The sequence below is a fragment of the Triplophysa dalaica genome, chromosome 9, assembly GCF_015846415.1.
Source record: "Triplophysa dalaica isolate WHDGS20190420 chromosome 9, ASM1584641v1, whole genome shotgun sequence".
Lineage (NCBI taxonomy): Eukaryota > Metazoa > Chordata > Actinopteri > Cypriniformes > Nemacheilidae > Triplophysa > Triplophysa dalaica.
Genome location: NC_079550.1, coordinates 21,046,423 through 21,064,457, shown reverse-complemented (window position 1 = coordinate 21,064,457; position 18,035 = coordinate 21,046,423). Strand labels below are relative to the sequence as shown.

The following is an 18,035-nucleotide window of genomic DNA, read 5'->3' as shown; positions in this document are numbered from 1 at the left end:
AAATATTTTAATAGCTCATTTTTATCATATGCTGACCTTCCGAGAGGAAAAGCTCTAACTTAAAAGAACAATCCTTGTAATGTCGTAACTGGCTAATCAGAATCAGGCTTCCAAATGAGCTGTGTAATTATTAACATTAACATTCCATGATAAACTATTTAAAAGTAATTAGTTAAATTACTTATCGAGTAATTAAACTATTTTTCAGACAGAGTAATTAGAAAAGTATTTTAAATACAACATTGATGATGTAATTAGTAATTAATTACTTTTTTAAAGTAACTTACCCAACACCGCTAGTAACCAAAGTTGCGTCTGAAATCGCATTTTATGACAGTATGTACTGAATTTGAATAAGAACCAACCTATTGACCATTAAAGCAGTAACTAATGTTCTTTGTAGTATGTGTGTGGGGGTAGTACGAATACATTTTCGACATATTGCATTCCCCATGTTTTATGGTCATGTGACCCGTTTACTCCTTGACCTACGATGTATTAACAACAACTTGTACGTTGCCGTTAATAAAAAGTTAAATTTAGTTACGTGAAATTCCTTTATGGGTACTTACATTTGAAAACGGATATCCGCCTTATAGTTATACGCTTTGTTTAGTTCATTTTGAAATTTGATCGTTGCTCAGCTCCCGTGCCCTAATGGGATAGTGTCCATCCAATTCACTCTCACAAACCTCGGCCCAAACAGAAGACCATCCAGTTATTTCTCGCCTACTGTTTTTTCCATACTGAGGTTTCGGACATACTTCTAGTGACTCATACTCAGTTCACCTACTGTATAGTAATGAAGTAGTCGATTTCGAACACATGGCAACTGTCATCGACAACCAACTTGTAGGCATGCCCATATAACCATTTACATTTGTGTGTGCATACCCAGTGTGCCTGAATGGTCATGTGACCAGTGTTTTCGATAGTCTAGTGTAAACATAGTTTTTTTTCCGAAACGCATTTGGAACGGCCGTATAAGCGAGGACCGATTTCATTTTAAAGAGTAGGTAGCATATGGGTTTTAAGGTCCTACTTTGGTTTATGGAGTGTCCAACAACAAGTTTATGTAAATACAATGTGTAAAAACACTATAATCTCGTAATAATAGGCAGTTATTCGTACTTTACTTCTTGACTGACTCTCAAATGATTCGTTCCAATGGTCAACCGTCTTGCCCCCGCCTACCCGCTAACATTGTGTCATTTGATTGGTCAGATGGTGTAGTCTGTTGTGATTTGGTCAAACGCGTTCATCATTTGTCGCAAATGGAACCCCACTACCATTATTACGGGATTACGGTTTACATATGGTTGGATGTCATGTATATTATATGTGTAGCTAGAGATGGCGGCAATTTTACCAATTTGAGCCCAAGTCTGACGAGGAAGCATCAGAAGACTCTAATCCACAACAAACTCCACCACGACTGGAGCAGGATGTTTGTCAGTGGCAAGTGACAACTCTTGTCATAAAAACTCCCAGTGTGACAACATGCATGTCGTGCTTTTGCTCATCAATGAAATAAAATATAATTTTTTCTTTAAATAATGTTAATACGTTGGCAGTACTATTATTTGTAATGGTACATAGAGCTTTTCAGAAAGTCGACGTTATGAAACATTATAACGAGCTTTACATTAGAGTCGACTCCCATTTTAACAAGCAAATAACTTTGTTATTTATTCACTTTCAGACTTGGCAGCCAGCTTACTTTCAAACACGGAGACATAATAGACTGCATGAAATGTCATTTTCATGATCTCATGCTACTTAATCTTTAAAACACTGTTTTTGTGCAACAATGGGCTTGTGTTAACAGCACCTAAGTCTCAGTACATGTGGGACTATCAGAGAGATGATCTAACCTCAGTGTCTCCAGTTTACAGAGAGGATTCTCCAGTACATCACAGATCAGCTTCACTCCTGAATCTCCAAGATTATTCACAGACAGATTCAGTTGTCTCAGGTGTGAGGGGTTTGATCTCAGAGCTGAAGTCAGAGCAACACAACCTTCATCTGTGATATTACACTGACTCAACCTGTAGAGAACAATAACACACACTTCAGTCTCACACTTCAGCAATAATGACATTATTAATTAAACATTAGGGGTGTGTGATATTGTCAAAAAAGATCTCTAGATATATTTCTGAAATTTTGCAGATAACAAAGGCGGCAATATTTTTCATTTTTTTCAGAGATTGCAATAGTCTTATACTGTACTCGCTTTGTTACTGTGATTTGATTGTTGATATCATTAGTGAAAACAACAGATTTATAAAAAAACTCTCATCAAACTGTCATCATTTACTCACCCTCATGTCAGACTTTCTAACTTCTGCAGAACTTAGAAGAAGATATTTGGAAGAACCAAACTACGATGGCGTTTTAGTGCCACGTTAAAAATGGTCGTAACATTTCGACTTTATTCTCGTAACATTTCGACTTTATTCTCGTAACATTTCGACTTTATTCTCGTAACATTTCGACTTTATTCTCGTAACATTTCGACTTTATTCTCGTAACATTTCGACTTTATTCTCGTAACATTTCGACTTTATTCTCGTAACATTTCGACTTTATTCTCGTAACATTTCGACTTTATTCTCGTAACATTTCGACTTTATTCTCGTAACATTTCGACTTTATTCTCGTAACATTTCGACTTTATTCTCGTAACATTTCGACTTTATTCTCGTAACATTTCGACTTTATTCTCAAAATCTTTTTTTTTTTTTAAGTGGCACTTAAACGCCGTCGTACCAAACAACATTGAACCCTATTAACTTTAATTTTTATGGAAAAAAACACGGAGACATTTGTCAAAAATCTTGATAGTCATAAACAGATTTTCCACAACAAGGTTAAATAAATGATGTTGGAATAAATACAATTTGAATGAACAGAAATTATAATATTTTTGAGTGAACTATCCCTTTAAGGAAAAAGGTCTTTAAATGGAAAAATTGAAGTAGAAACACAAAACAGCATGACATCATAATACAAAAGAACCAAAAGCAAACTTATGTGGGGTGGTTATGTTTTAGAGTCGAACGGCTTTCAGCAGACGCTTTTATCCAAAGCGACTTATATTGCTTTATTGTATACATTTTACATAGGTATTTGCAATCCCCTGGGATCGAACCCACAACCTTTGGTTGTTAACGCAATGCTCATACTACTGAGCGACAGGAAAGCTTTGAGCCTGAATGTTCCTCATCAGAGCTGTGGATTGCGGCTTTGAAATCAAGTCTATATGGATTTATTCTTTTGAACGTACAGTATTCATCAGGAAAACAATAAATAAGATCAGACAAGCTCGATTTCACTCCACATGTTCATCAGTAAGTCTTGGGCACCTCTGACCCTGATGTCCATTCACCAGGAATGAGGAACACTGACAGATCAAAGTGTTTTACACATGAGCTGACCCAGTCTCTATCATCTCTATCTGGCCCTTGTCACAGTCACTCAGATATTTTCACCCACTGATCTTTCTTCTTCCAACACATTTACAGTTTAAATTATTTATATTTTAAGATGAAGCACTGCTGAACATGAATAAATGTTGTGTGATGAGTGTGTGTGACTATCAGAGAGATGATCTTACTGTAGTGTCTTCAGTTTACAGTGAGGATTCTCTAGTACAGTAGAGATCAGCTTCACTCCTGAATCTCCTAGAGTCTTATCTGAAGTCAGATCAACACAACCTTCATCTGTGATTGTGATCTTATACCAGTTCAACCTGTAGAGAATAATAACACACACTTCAGTCTCTCACTTCAGCAGGAAAGTCATTATTAAATAAATATGTTACTGTACGTAAGTGACAATCATCTTTTGATGTGAAGTGACAGAAATGTTATTCGCATCATCAGATTACTAGAAAACATTTGGATTGTGTTGTTTAAACATGAATATAAACCTGTTTTGATGAACTAGACAATAAGAAATCAAAAATGATATTTTTACTTAAACATCTAACTTTAAAAACAGAAAATAGTTTTGAAATGGTCTGATTTATTAATGCTAACGTTTACACTAGTGAGCTTTCTTTTAAAAACGCAGAACTTTTGCCATGGTTACTTCTAGCATTTACATTTTTCGGAGTTTGTCGAACCCCAAAATCGGAAACTGCAGACCCAGTTTTAGTTGAAAAACTCAGGGGTTGTGTAAACAGAGACTTCAGAATACGCAGGTGTGGTTGCACACATTCGCTCACTGATTGGTCATCTGTATCATTGTGTTTGCTTCTCTGATTTGTTAAATCCGTCATATGAGCCCTAACACTACCTAAAGGCGACAATGACCAGCCTCGCAATGACCGTGGCCCTGTCCCAGATGGCACACTTGGTGATGTCAGGAAGTGCAGACCCATAGGGCACTAGGCACGAGTCCACAAGGGTACATATGGGAGCGCATTTTGGGACAGACTTGAGGTTGTCACACCAGAAAGAGGAAGCAGTGCTTTCTAATCGCTCTCACAGTACTTTGATGTCATGTCCTGATCGTCTGTGATGCCCCGTGTGAAGTCGACAGAAGACCGTATCGAGAGCACAAAGGCGGAGCTCGCGAACAGACTTCTGAGCACTAAAATGATGAATGGGACACCGCAAGTCCACGTGAAGTGCGGCATTTGGGATGCAGCCGTGTAAACAACAAACTTTTTGACTTCATGAATTGCTGCGTACACTGATGGAGCCGGTGACATTACAGCATCAAGAGCCATATGCTTTTAAATCGCTCTCTCAGTACTGTGATGTCATCTATCCATCGGTCTGCTTGGCGCCAGGTGAAATCAAAAAAAGCCTAATAACATGGATTACCTCATCTATCCACATGAAGACTTCTTTGCTTTTCCTCGCCATCATGTTCATTTTGTACTGGCCACCCGGTCTGTGCCTAGCAACCGAAGTTGCGACTGAAATCGCATTTTATGACAGTATGTACTGAATTTGAATAAGAACCAACCTTTTGACCATTAAAGCAGTAACTAATGTTCTTTGTAGTATGTATGGGGGTAGTAGAAATACATTTCCGACATACTGCATTCCCCATGTTTTATGGTCATGTGACCCGTATACTCCTTGACCTATGATGTATTAACAACAACTTGTACGCTGCCGTTAATAAAAAGTTAAATTTAGACACGTGAAATTCCTTTATGGGTACTCACACTTGAAAACGGATATCTGCCTTACTGTTTTACACTATTTTTGTTTAGTTCATTTTGAAATTTGATCGTTGCTCAGCTACCGTGGCATCATGGGATAGTGTCCATCCAATTCACTCTCACAAACCTCGGCCCAAGCAGAAGAGCCGCCCAGGTATGTCACGCCTAGTGTTTTCCATACAGAGGTTTCTGACATACTACTCGTGACTCATACTCCATTCACCTACTATTTAGTAAGGAAGTAGGCGATTTCGAACACATGGCAACTGTCATCGACAACCAACTTGTAGGCATGCCCATATAACTGTTTACATTTGTTTGTGTATGCCCTGTGTGCCTGAATGGTCATGTGACCTGTGTTTTCGTTAGTCTAGTGTAAACGTAGTTTTTTTTCCCGAAACGTATTTGGAACGGCCGTATAAACGAGGACCGTTTTCATTTTAAAACACTGTTTTTCTGCAACAAGGGGCTAGTGTTAACAGCACCTGAGTCTCAGTACATGTGTGACTATCAGATAGATGATCTTACGTCAGTGTCTCCAGTTTACAGAGAGGATTCTCCAGTACAGTAGAGATCAGCTTCACTCCTGAATCTCCTACTTTATTATCAGACAGATCCAGATGTCTCAGGTGTGAGGGGTTTGATCTCAGAGCTGAAGTCAGAGCAACAAAACCTTCATCGGTGATCTTACACCTCCTCAACCTGTAAAGCACAAAAACACACACTCAGTAACAACAATGCCATTAAATTAACATGTTACAATAATATTAATCATCTTGTCTGAGATCATTAAAATTGTCTGAGATCTTCATATTAATCTATTTCATTTACTTTGCATGAAAAATCGGCACGATAAAGCTTTGAAAATCATCTAAACACACACTGTACACACTAAGTCACATCTGTTAAACTGTTATAAATAAACAAACATGTGAATGTACAACTGTATTATGTCTTGTGTAACTCAGGGAGATAATCTTACTTCAGTGAATCAAGTTTACAGTGAGGATTCTCCAGTACAGTAGAGATCAGCTTCACTCCTGAATCTCCTACTTTATTATCAGACAGATCCAGATGTCTCAGGTGTGAGGGGTTTGATCTCAGAGCTGAAGTCAGATCAACACAACTTTCATCTGTGATATTACACATCCACAACCTGTAGAGAACAATAACACACACTTAGCAGGAATCTCATTATTAAATAAACATGTTACAATAATATTAATCATCTTGTCTGAGATCATTAAAATTGTCTGAGATCTTCATATTAATCTATTTCATTTACTTTGCATGAAAAATCGGCACGATAAAGCTTTGAAAATCATCTAAACACACACTGTACACACTAAGTCACATCTGTTAAACTGTTATAAATAAACAAACATGTGAATGTACAACTGTATTATGTCTTGTGTAACTCAGAGAGATAATCTTACTTCAGTGTATCAAGTTTACAGTGAGGATTCTCCAGTACATCACAGATCAGCTTCACTCCTGAATCTCCTACTTTATTAACAGACAGATCCAGATGTCTCAGGTGTGAGGGGTTTGATCTCAGAGCTGAAGTCAGAGCAACACAACCTTTATCTGTGATATTACACCGACTCAACCTGTAGAGAACAATAACACACACTTCAAAAACACTTTACAGAGCCTTATCAAGAGTTTTCATGTGTCAAAACAACTCTATTCAGAGTGTCGGCCAGATAAAGAAGTTAGTGATTTCTTTTGTTTAGCCTTAATACCCAACATTGTTGTGCAATAAAATACATCAACAGACGAGGAGATATGGCTGAGCTATGCTTTTACAGATTCAAGTTCCATAAATGTGGGATGTAAGGAACCCTCACATAAAACATGTTAGGGAATAACATGTAACATTCACATAACATAAAACTGCACAAGTAAATTCTGAATAATCGATGACTGGAAGCAAATGAACTATATGACAAGGAAAAAGGACACAGGCGCAGACTGTAACGAGGAAGGCAGGACAAGAAGGACAACCACATGACTCTTATACAAACACCTTTACGGAAAAAGTGGAGAAAGAGCTGCAGCAGCAGTAAAACTGCATGTGAAGAGAGAGAGTTAATTAAATCCTACTAGCATTTGTCACATTTATATGATCACTTGAGACTATAATCTTACCTCAGTTTCTCCAGTTTACAGTGAGGATTCTCCAGTACAGTAGAGATAAGCTTCACTCCTGAATCTCCTAATTTATTCTGAATCTCTTTCTGTTCAGAGGCGTATGATCTCAGAGTTGAAGTCAGACCAGTACTCTGTTGAGCTGTATCATTACCATGGAAGCTGCAGAGAACAACACACAGAGATTAGCTCAATAAAAACATTTTAACAAACTTCAACAATTTGTTAGGTTTACATGCACCCATTTTTGTCAAGCCGATTTAATTTTAAAACTGAAATATGAAACAGATTATCAAAGTGCTGTTTACAAATGATTCAAAAACCCTTTAACACATACATGAAATATATTCTAAAGAGAACTTGTGTGAACGCTCCATGCAGACAGCTAGTATTGCCAGAATCGCATAACAAAAACGATAAAAATCTAGCTCAAATGACCTTGCATACCCCACTTATCAAACTACAAATTTGTCCTCATACTTTAAACGTAGCGGGACCTGGCAACACTGCACACAATGTCTAACACCACACGGCATTTTCACATTTGGAATGAAAACAAAGTTTTTGGATAACACATCATTCTTTTTTTTCTTTATGTAATGTTATAAAAGAAGACAAGTCCTGTAGAACGTACAGCACGTGTCCCCATTCCTTTATTAATGTGTGTGCAATTGCCATGGATTAAACATTTTATGGTGGTACGATTTGTCAGATTTTTATGTTTAAGACATATGCAGCCCTATATGTGCACAAAGTATATTTTTAATTTGATTGAAATAAGAAAACACTCTTATTCAAGCGTTAACATGCCTCATTTTTTACACCTGATCGGATTTATTTAGGCCTAAACCACCCCTTTCAATCCGGTCGTAATTTCAATCGACCTCAATCAGATTGATTAAGGTGTTTACATAAAGGCTTTTCTGTCCGATTGAGACATCAAGTGGATTATCTGGCAGCATGAAATTTCTTTTCTTTGGGGTGTTTAAATTTAGTGGCAACATGAATGAAGACTTGCATTCATTTAGAAGACAATTTATTTAAAGCGACTTAAACTTTTAATAAAGTAATTTAAATAGATTTTGAGAAAATTGTCAGTCAAATGTTAGAAGTTAAGGTAGGAAAGTTGCCACCGATAGCTGATAAACAGGTTTCCATTATGGTAGGTTTGCATTTTTACAAATAAGCTAGCTGGATGCACATTATCCCTAACACAATAAATACTGTATTAATGCTACTCATTGTTATTGTTTGAACCAATGTTACTGAATTATATTGTATGTCTGATCTCTAAATAATAAAAACATAAATAAAAGCATAGTTTATCAGTAAAAATATGAGTGAAATGAAATATAGCAGTTTAAGGTAGAGAAACTTAGAGAGACTAAACTATAGAGCTTATTATTACAACACTTGATTTAACTGGATGAAATAAATGAACATTATTCGATTACTACTTACCGTCTTCTCATCAGATGAGAGATCAGGTTTACTCTTGACTCTCTGAAATAATTCTGAGACAGTTCCAGTTCTATCAAGTGTGAGGGGTTTGATCTCAGAGCTGAAGACAGAGCGGCACAACCTTCATCTGTGATATTACTCTGATTCAACCTGTAGAGAACAATAACACACACTTCAATGTCCTAAACCACATGGCCATTTCAGACAACATTACTCATAATGTAACTAATCTCTCCTTTAATATTGTTTTGTGTAAGGGCAATTAACAAAATAACATTTAATCTGCATTAAGTGAGTGATTCACACTTGTCACTCTCATCTTCTAAATATATTTTTTCTCTTCTCATTCAGGAGGAAGAAGAAACTCAAGGCGGACGCAAAAGTGCCATTTGGAATTCGCTTTACATGTTTGAATTAGGTTAAAGCATATCCATTGAAAGAGACATTTCTGACACTTTGATCTTTGCATTACACAAAAATATACTGTATTTATACTAGTCAACGTTTGAAGTGGATCAAAACCTTTCATCAAAGTTGTTCTAAATTCAAAATGTGTTTCTTTAACAATTCGTGGATAACATGAAAGTCCGTTATAAGTCTATGTTGTCATTAAAGAAATGTCATCCTTAATGGCTTTTGATGGTCACCAGACATGATTGTTTGTCACTAGGTACCAATTGACCTGTCACAGGTGTCCAAAATTGGGAACTGGTTATCATAAGGCTTTTGCTTCATTTGTTGTTTTTTATTCATGACTTGTTTCAGGCATTTGTTAAACCATGCAATTCATGCTTGGTTTACAGTACAGAGATTATTCATCTGCTGACACAAAAAATGTGTGACAAGTCAATTCACACCATGTGAGAAATAATCATATCCGGGCATCATTAAAAGTGATGAGGAATGAAATCCCATTGATGACAACATTGATTATACCTAAGTGCTTATACATGAATTTTGAACAATACCCGTTCTTGTCTCAGGACAATTTTGATTAACTTTTTTGATCCACTTCAAATGATGACTAGTGTATTTTCATGGGAGTCAACGAGGGATGAGATAGGTTTGTTTAACATTCTTCCAAATAGCTTCCTTTATATATAGCAAAACAAATTCCTTTTTATACAGGTGTGGAACAATCTGAGGGCAAGTAAATTACAGAATTTTTGGTTGTACTATCCCTTTAAGAGACAGAAAGAGCTGTAGCGCCAGTAAAACTGCTTGTCCAAGTAAAGAGAGACAGAGTTACAGTAATTAAAACCGTATAGCATTTGTCACATATATATGATCACTTGAGATCTGTCATATTCAGTCATTTTTATGCATATATTCATACTTGCTCTTTGTAGATATTAACATTAACATAAATAATAATTAAACTATTGCATGAGGGTCATTCTACAAGTCTGTAGCTACCAGGTGTGCGTGCACACACACACACAGTTTTTATATCCTATCATAACCACATTAAAAGCTTTTTTCTTTTCAAGTTTTTCAGAAGAAAAGATCTTACCACAGTTTCTCCAGTTTACAGAGAGGATTCTCCAGTACGGCTAAGAGCAGCTTCATTCCTGAATCTCCTAGATTCACCCTAGACAACTTCAGTTCTGTCAGGTGTGAGGGGTTTGATCTCAGAGCTGAAGTCAGAGCAACATAACCTTCATCTGTGATATAACAATCACTTAAGCTGTGGAAAACAAGGATACACACTTAAGTTCAATAAAAACAAACATTAAGCATTAACAATGTGTTTTTTTGGGACGTTTATATTTATTGGTGACATAAACGACTGCCAATTCAAGTTCATTTAGCAGACATGATAGGGTAATACAAGTTGATTTTCCAAACTTTGTCTGTTAAATGTGAGTACTTGGTATGTGTATCTTACAAATTAACTAAATAATATTTCGAATCAATATTTTGTGTCCAATTGTTTTCTCATGTGAGAGTGGGGGTCCTGATTACTCCGTTGCCATTTATTTTGTGATAACTCATGTTTTCTGTATGTACCAGTGGCGTAGCCAGAATTTTAATTTTGAGGGGATCTGTCTGCAAACGAGGGGGGCATTATAGTCATTGCATAAGGTTTCTATCTATTACTAAAATGATACACCTATATTCTACAGCACATTTCACCATTTTAGCAAACATAAACATAGCCTAGGGGTTCTTAATCCTGGTCCTCGCGCCCATAGACATAGGCCCAACAGAGTTTTGTGTGCATAGAAATGAACGTACTTTTCAGAAGCCTGACATTTCTGTTTAAAAACTAGACGCCTTATTGTCCGCTGCATCGTATGTCAACGCCACCGCCATATTGGTGAGGGCTAAAGCCGACAACAAAGACATACGAGTGAATGGTAGAGCTGCAGTTTTCTGGATAAAACCCAACATCATTTTAATTTCTCAACTAATTTCAATACTTTTTCTATTTAAGTGGAGTACAGGAATGTTTTGACGGCAGTTAAAGCTGGTTATAGACATAAACATTTATTTACTGCCATACGGAAGCGTTAAAACTCTTTTCGTGCTAATTTAGAGTTCTGGCTGGGGCCCCGCCGTGAGGAGGGTCCGCTATTGCATATGTCCACTTATATTAAAGAAGTTCTTGTAGAACTATAAGCATTGTCTCCTGCTTTTTTTGGTCATGTCCCCACAACTATACGGCTATTTCATACTTGTAATGCAAAGGAGTGTTATTTGTTTTACTATATCACAAAAATCATGTTTTACTGCTGTACGGTATTACCAAATTAATAAAATAACATATTTTATCTTTGAAAATGTCTAACATTACTACAGAAAAATCCATTTCCAAAGTGAAAAACATTTGTTATACATAATGTGAAAATTTAACTTTTTGTAATCTGTAAATCTCTGAGCATGTTCACTCATTCTTTCAGTTTCGTGCATACCTGTACACGTTTGTTTTGATTTGTTGTCTTACTGTAATACCACAATACGTACCAACCACTGTACACTTCGGTGTGTACATATGCTGCTGTGTAGTTATATGTTAATTTTGTGTCATTATTATGTGTACACTATTCACACTGTGTACATATGCTGCTGTGTAGTTATATGTAAATTATGTGTAATTCGTTTTACTGTGATTCAACACTTGTACAAAATGTTTACTTGTTGTTAAAGTAATGTAATTATTTGATACTTGTAATCTACAATTCTGTCTCATATCAGTCATACTGCCATGTTGGTCGGAACTGCACCTACAGTGACACACGTGTATATGGTTGAGTGACAACAAAGGGATTCAATATTATTTATGGTTACCTTATTTTGGAATGTTGTTGTTTTATGGCCAGAGGAAATTTAGCAGAACCCTAGATTTTGGTGTAACAACAGCCACGGTTTTGATTCAACGATAAGAGGTTCAAGGGTTATCGTGCCACTTGAGTCAATTATGAGATTTATTTTTAAATAAATATAAAATATTACTAGGTTTTTATTACTCACTGCAGTGTATTCAGTTTACAACCTGGATCCTGCTTTAGATAAGAAAGCAGCTTCACTCCTGAATCTCCTACATTATTTCCATATAGATCCAGATGTCTCAGGTGTGAGGGGTTTGATCTCAGAGCTGAAGTCAGAGCAACACAACCGTCATCTGTAATATTGCACCAATTCAATCTGCAGAGAACAGAGACACACACTCATTAGCAGAAATGTAATTATTACAAAAACTCTATTCAAAGGATGACATTAATCATTTTATCTGATGTAAGATTTTTATATTCCATTCCATTCCATTTTCTACCGCTTATCCGAACTACCTCGGGTCAATGGGAGCCTGTGCCTATCTCAGGAGTCATCGGGCATCAAGGCAGGATACACCCTGGATGGAGTGCCAAGCCATCGCAGGGCACACACACTCACTCACTCATTCACTCATTCACTCACGCACTCACACCCTACGGACAATATTTCCAGAGATGCCAATCAACCTACCATGCATGTCTTTGGACCAGGGGAGGAAACCGGAGTAAAGATTTTTATATTTTCATGAAAAATGCCAAGACTGTATCTTTGTAATAACATAACACTGTTAAATACTACGAGTCTGCTCTTATTTGTAGTTTGGTTCTGCTGGTCCGTTTGGTCAAGACCAAATAAGAAAAACATATAATTGAATCATTTAAGGGGTCATTGGGTAAAATTTTCATTTAAATATGGTATTGGGGTGTCTGTAAACTGAAATTAAAACGAGCCAGTTTGACTATGGTCACACAACAAGCCTAAATGCTCAATTCAGATTTTTGGCTCTGATGTGATTTTTCTGAACAATTACCGCTGTTTCATCACTCAGTTTGCATTTGCCATGCGTATTTTTTACCGCACCCATGTAAACGGATCAGAGCCTTCACACTGCATGCTGTTGCGGTCCGGAATGTCCAGAATGTCAATTTTTTCCCATCCAGAGTTGCATAAATTTTTCGCCAAGATCTTGTATCGATCTCAGTTTGCTTTCAAAACATTCTCGTGGTACTCTGATTTCAGACATTCGCCACTCGGTCTGCAGCATTTCAACAAGTCAAACATACCTAATGCAATGTCAGAAGACACATTAGTAGTATTTTGTGAGTATCATACCATAGGAATTTGCACTTTTAAAATTGTTATATGTTGGATCTAACGAAGTTTAATTGAATGGAGGCCTAATGTAAACCTGTAAGTTGTTTATAAGTAGTGGATAAATCTGAAAACGTCACCCTTGTGTTTTCGTGTGTACAGCCTTTCTGAATATATTTTGAAACGATGACATCTCCCCAGCACGTAAAGTTATGCACATGCTAAAAATCTTCTTCTCCGCTTTTAGTGTATCTCGGTGTTAGAAAATACACCGCCACATACTGATTTAGCATGTAGACTACATCGTTTTGAGTCAGTTTAGCGGGTTTGTGTGTACGCAGACATCTCTAGAGGAATATGAAAAGGAACGCCCATGAAAAGGAACAAAAAACATTGGACAGGGACTCTGGTGAACCTCAGGGATGTGTAATCTCCCTATCACTTTTAGAGAAGATCCCTTGAACCTGCTACTCTGATGATTTGAGCTTTAATGTGCCACTAAACTATTAAGGCATTAACTCAACTGAACTTTATTTATATTGCGCCTTTTACAATTTTCATTTTTACAAAGCAACTGTACATGAGACACATTGAATACAAGTAAAACAACTAAAGGCATATACCTGTAAAAACAAGAAAAAGGTGAAAATAACAAAAGTCAGACATACAAATGCTCCACACACACAATATGCATACATACTTACACACATTGACATAGACGCCGCACACACGCACAGCGAAAGCACACATAGGAGAGAGAACCACAGGTCAAATATTAAACGGACTATAAATTGTTATATGCAATATTAATTATGTCTAACTTCTAAATTCTAACTATCATAACTAGCATTATTCTATTATAACTATCTTAAAAAACCTTTTTCAGAAGATATGATCTTACACCAGTGTCTCCAGTTTACAGTGAGGATTCTCCAGTACAGTAGAGATCAGCTTCACTCCTGAATCTACTACATTATTCCCAGACAGATCCAGATGTCTCAGGTGTGAGGGGTTTGATCTCAGAGCTGCAGACAGAGCAACACAACCTTCATCTGTGATATCGCAATAAAACAACCTGTAGAGAACAAGAACACATACTTGACTTGCACAGTTCCGCAGGAATGGTTATAAGAATTACAAGAGTTACAAGAAATGTATCATCTTGTCTGAGATGAGAGAATTTTTAGCCATCGAAATCACTGATCTATATAATGACTGGATTGCTCATGACATCATTACACTGAAGCCACTGTGCTGCCATGTTGGTATGTCCAAATATTCCATATATTAATACGGAGTTATCATTATTGACAAAGAAACACAGTACTTTACCAGTTCCCTGTTCTGTATCTGAAGTCTTACACACTGTTTATGTTCTTAAAGTCATATGAAGCTTTATTTCTAAACATTTACACCAGTGTCATTACAATAGTGTGCAATACAAACCTTAATGACTTGTATACATCGCTATTCAGTCCGAAATTAAAATAAACACTAAAATAAACATCCAAAGTTACAATTAACTTAAACATGTATGTAAACTAAAAACTAACCATACACCTGGAACACTGCAAAACGTGTGAATTTAAATGATTATTTGACTCTGTCAGTTTGGCATACCAATATGGCGGCACAAACACTTCCAGTGACTTCACCTCCTGCCGTTGGTTTAGCGTTCTATACGGAATCTAGTCATTTACATGGTTCATTGATTAAAATACTAAGACATCTTTGTAATTATTAACGTCACGTGAACGCTGTGAAAATCATCACAAAGCACACTGCAGAAAGTGTATCAAATGTTTTCCACTTCTAACATCAAAATAAACATGTGAATAAAGAACCACATCATGTGTGACTGTCAGAGAGATAATCTTACTCCAGTTTCTCCAGTTTACATTGAGGATTCTCCAGTACAGTAGAGATCAGCTTCAGTCCTAAATCTCCTACATTATTGTTATTGTATAGATTGAGTTCTCTCAGGTGTGAGGGGTTTGATCTCAGAGCTGAAGACAGAGCGGCACAACCTTCATCTGTGATATTACACTTACACAGTCTGCAGAGAACAATGACACACTTTAACCACATGGAAATTTCAGATAATAAATATTTTAGTTGTTTCATCTGAGGGTAATTATGAACAGAATGACATTTAAACTGCACCTGAGCACATGACCCACAGTTGTCATTTTCATCGAAATCTATTTCTATTTGCTGATCAAAATCTCTCCTTAATCTTATATATTCTGCATCTTCTGGTGTGTTAATTTTTGATACAGTCATTTTACTGAATGCCAGTATATGTGTGACTATCAGAGAGAAGATCTTACTCAAGTTTCTCCAGTTTACAGTGAGGATTCTCCAGTCCAGCAGAGATCAGCTTCACTCCTGAATCTCCTACTTTATTATCAGACAGATTCAGATGTCTCAGGTGTGAGGGGTTTGATCTCAGAGCTGAAGTCAGAGCAACACAACCTTCATCTGTGACATTACACCGACTCAACCTGTAGAGAACAATAACACACACTCTCAGGCCACACACAGAAGATCAACTAGGTTTCCTTTTGTTAGTTTTATACAATAATTACAAAGAACTGTAAAAAACTTATTCTTTTATTTGTTACTTGTAGACTTGACTACCAATTGGTGTTTTGACTTTGAAAAATTGTAAAGAGTTTAAAGTACAGCAGCAGGAATGCCCATTAAAAAAATGTTAGGAAAACATAGCGTTTAGGTAAGAAACCTTGAACCTGCGGATCTGATGATTTGAGCTTTAATGTGCCACTGAACTATTAAGACATTATTCTATCACAACCATATAAATCCTTACCCTTTTCAAAGAAGAAATGATCTTACCCCAGTTTCTCCAGTTTACAGAGAGGATTCTCCAGTACAGTAGAGATCAGCTTCACTCCTGAATCTCCAACATTATTATGAGACAGATCCAGATGTCTCAGGTGTGAGGGGTATGATCTCAGAGCTGAAGAAAGAGCAGCCCAACCTTCATCTGTGATATTGCAGTCACTTAAGCTGCAGAGAAAAATGACTTTACATAAAATAAAATAAAAACATTTCGGGGTGTTTTCAAAGACAGTGAATTGATTAAGCAAGGACTAGGCTTCCCCTGCAGTTCCCTACAGGCCCAACTTAGATTCACAAAGCGACTTACAAAGAGTTCAGGGAGCAATAAGCGACATGTCATACATTTTCTTCATTTAGCTATCAAATATTCACTGAAGAGATGGGTTTAAAGTAGTTTTTTGAATGTTGTAAGAGATGTGGTTGACCGTACTGAGTTGGGAAGAATGTTCCAGCAGCAGGGAAATGTGAATGAGAATGAGCGGGAAAACGATTTACTGCCCTTATGAGAAGGCAATACAAGACACCGCTGGTTTGCTGAACACAAAGATCTTGATGGGGTGTAGGAGTGTATGAGGGTGTGAAAGTATGTCGGTGCAGACCCAGTGATAGTCCTGTAGGCAAGCATAAGTGACTTGAATCTGATACAGGCTTTAACCGGTAGCAAGTGGAGGGAGATGAAAAGGGGTGTCACATGATGCCCTTTTGGGCTGTTGGAAGACGAGGCGTGCTGCGTTCTGAACCAGCTGGAGGGGTTTGTTAGCCCTTGCAGGAAGACCAGCAAGGAGAGCATTGAAGTAATCCAACCTTGAGATTAGAAGGGCCTGGACAAGGAGTTGTGCGGGATTCTCCGTGAGATAGGGTCTAACCTGTCTAATGTTAAATAAGGCATATCGGCATGACCGTGTTGTCTTTGCAATGTGATCATTGAAGGACAGCTGTTCATTAAAATATGACTCCGAGGTTCCTGGCTGTTTCGGAAAGAGTGATTGTGGTATTGCCAAGTTGGATGGTAAGATAGTGTTGCATCGTGGGGTGTGCCGGAAACATGAGTAGTTCTGATTTGACAGTGTTTAACTGGAGGTGATGCGCTTTCATCCAAGCTGAGATGTCTTCTCGGCAGGCTTTGATGCGAGCTGCTACAGTGGATCATCTGGGTGAAACGAGAAGTAGATCTGGGTTTCGTCAGCATAACAGTGATACAAGAAGCTGTGTGCCCGTATGATGGGTCCCAAGGATGTGTAGATGGAAAAAAGCAGCAGTCCTAGCACAAATCCCTGATGGACCCCAGTGATCATATGGTGAGCAGTGGACAGCGAGCCCCTCCATGACACCCTGAAGGATCTGCGGGAGAGGTAGGATTTGAACCAGCGGAGAGGAGTGCCTGAGAATCCTAGAGATGACAGGGTTGCTAGCAATATGTGATGATTGACAGTGTCAAACGCTGAAGATGGGTCAAGCTGAAGATGGGTCTAGCCGAATCAGGACCGAGGATTTAGATTGTGGCTGGGCTATCTGCAGTGCTTCTGTGACCGACAGCAGTGGAGTCTCAATAGACCACCTGGTACCACAACTTACAACAAACTAATCAAAAGGGAAGGGCAAAATAAAGCACGCCGTACATTTTTTTTCTAATTTCAGAAGCCGTTTCACTCGGATACACGATACGGAAAAAAGTATATGGCTACTTCTGTTTCATGGTGACTTTTTTTACAAACAAGCATTACAAAAAAGCTTTACGTGTTTGAATTTTGAGACAAATCAATGACACTTATGTGTCAGTGCAAGCTGTTCA

The 18,035-nt window shown here is 37.4% G+C and overlaps 1 protein-coding gene across 4 annotated transcripts in view; it reads right to left on the bottom strand.

Moving 5' to 3' along the window:
- Positions 1 to 18,035, bottom strand: part of LOC130429042 (NACHT, LRR and PYD domains-containing protein 12-like) — a 50,065-nt gene that overhangs the window by 22,323 nt on the left and 9,707 nt on the right. For all 4 annotated transcript variants that reach the window (XM_056757396.1, XM_056757398.1, XM_056757397.1 and 1 more), the window contains 13 exons: positions 16,238 to 16,411; positions 15,712 to 15,885; positions 15,261 to 15,437; positions 14,283 to 14,456; positions 12,269 to 12,442; positions 10,308 to 10,481; positions 8,795 to 8,944; positions 7,334 to 7,495; positions 6,619 to 6,792; positions 6,165 to 6,338; positions 5,711 to 5,884; positions 3,620 to 3,754; positions 1,875 to 2,048 (listed from right to left, as the gene is read on the bottom strand). In XM_056757396.1, the coding sequence (XP_056613374.1) occupies positions 1,875 to 2,048; positions 3,620 to 3,754; positions 5,711 to 5,884; positions 6,165 to 6,338; positions 6,619 to 6,792; positions 7,334 to 7,495; positions 8,795 to 8,944; positions 10,308 to 10,481; positions 12,269 to 12,442; positions 14,283 to 14,456; positions 15,261 to 15,437; positions 15,712 to 15,885; positions 16,238 to 16,411 (2,190 nt within the window). The remainder of the gene's footprint in view (positions 1 to 1,874; positions 2,049 to 3,619; positions 3,755 to 5,710; positions 5,885 to 6,164; positions 6,339 to 6,618; positions 6,793 to 7,333; positions 7,496 to 8,794; positions 8,945 to 10,307; positions 10,482 to 12,268; positions 12,443 to 14,282; positions 14,457 to 15,260; positions 15,438 to 15,711; positions 15,886 to 16,237; positions 16,412 to 18,035) is intronic.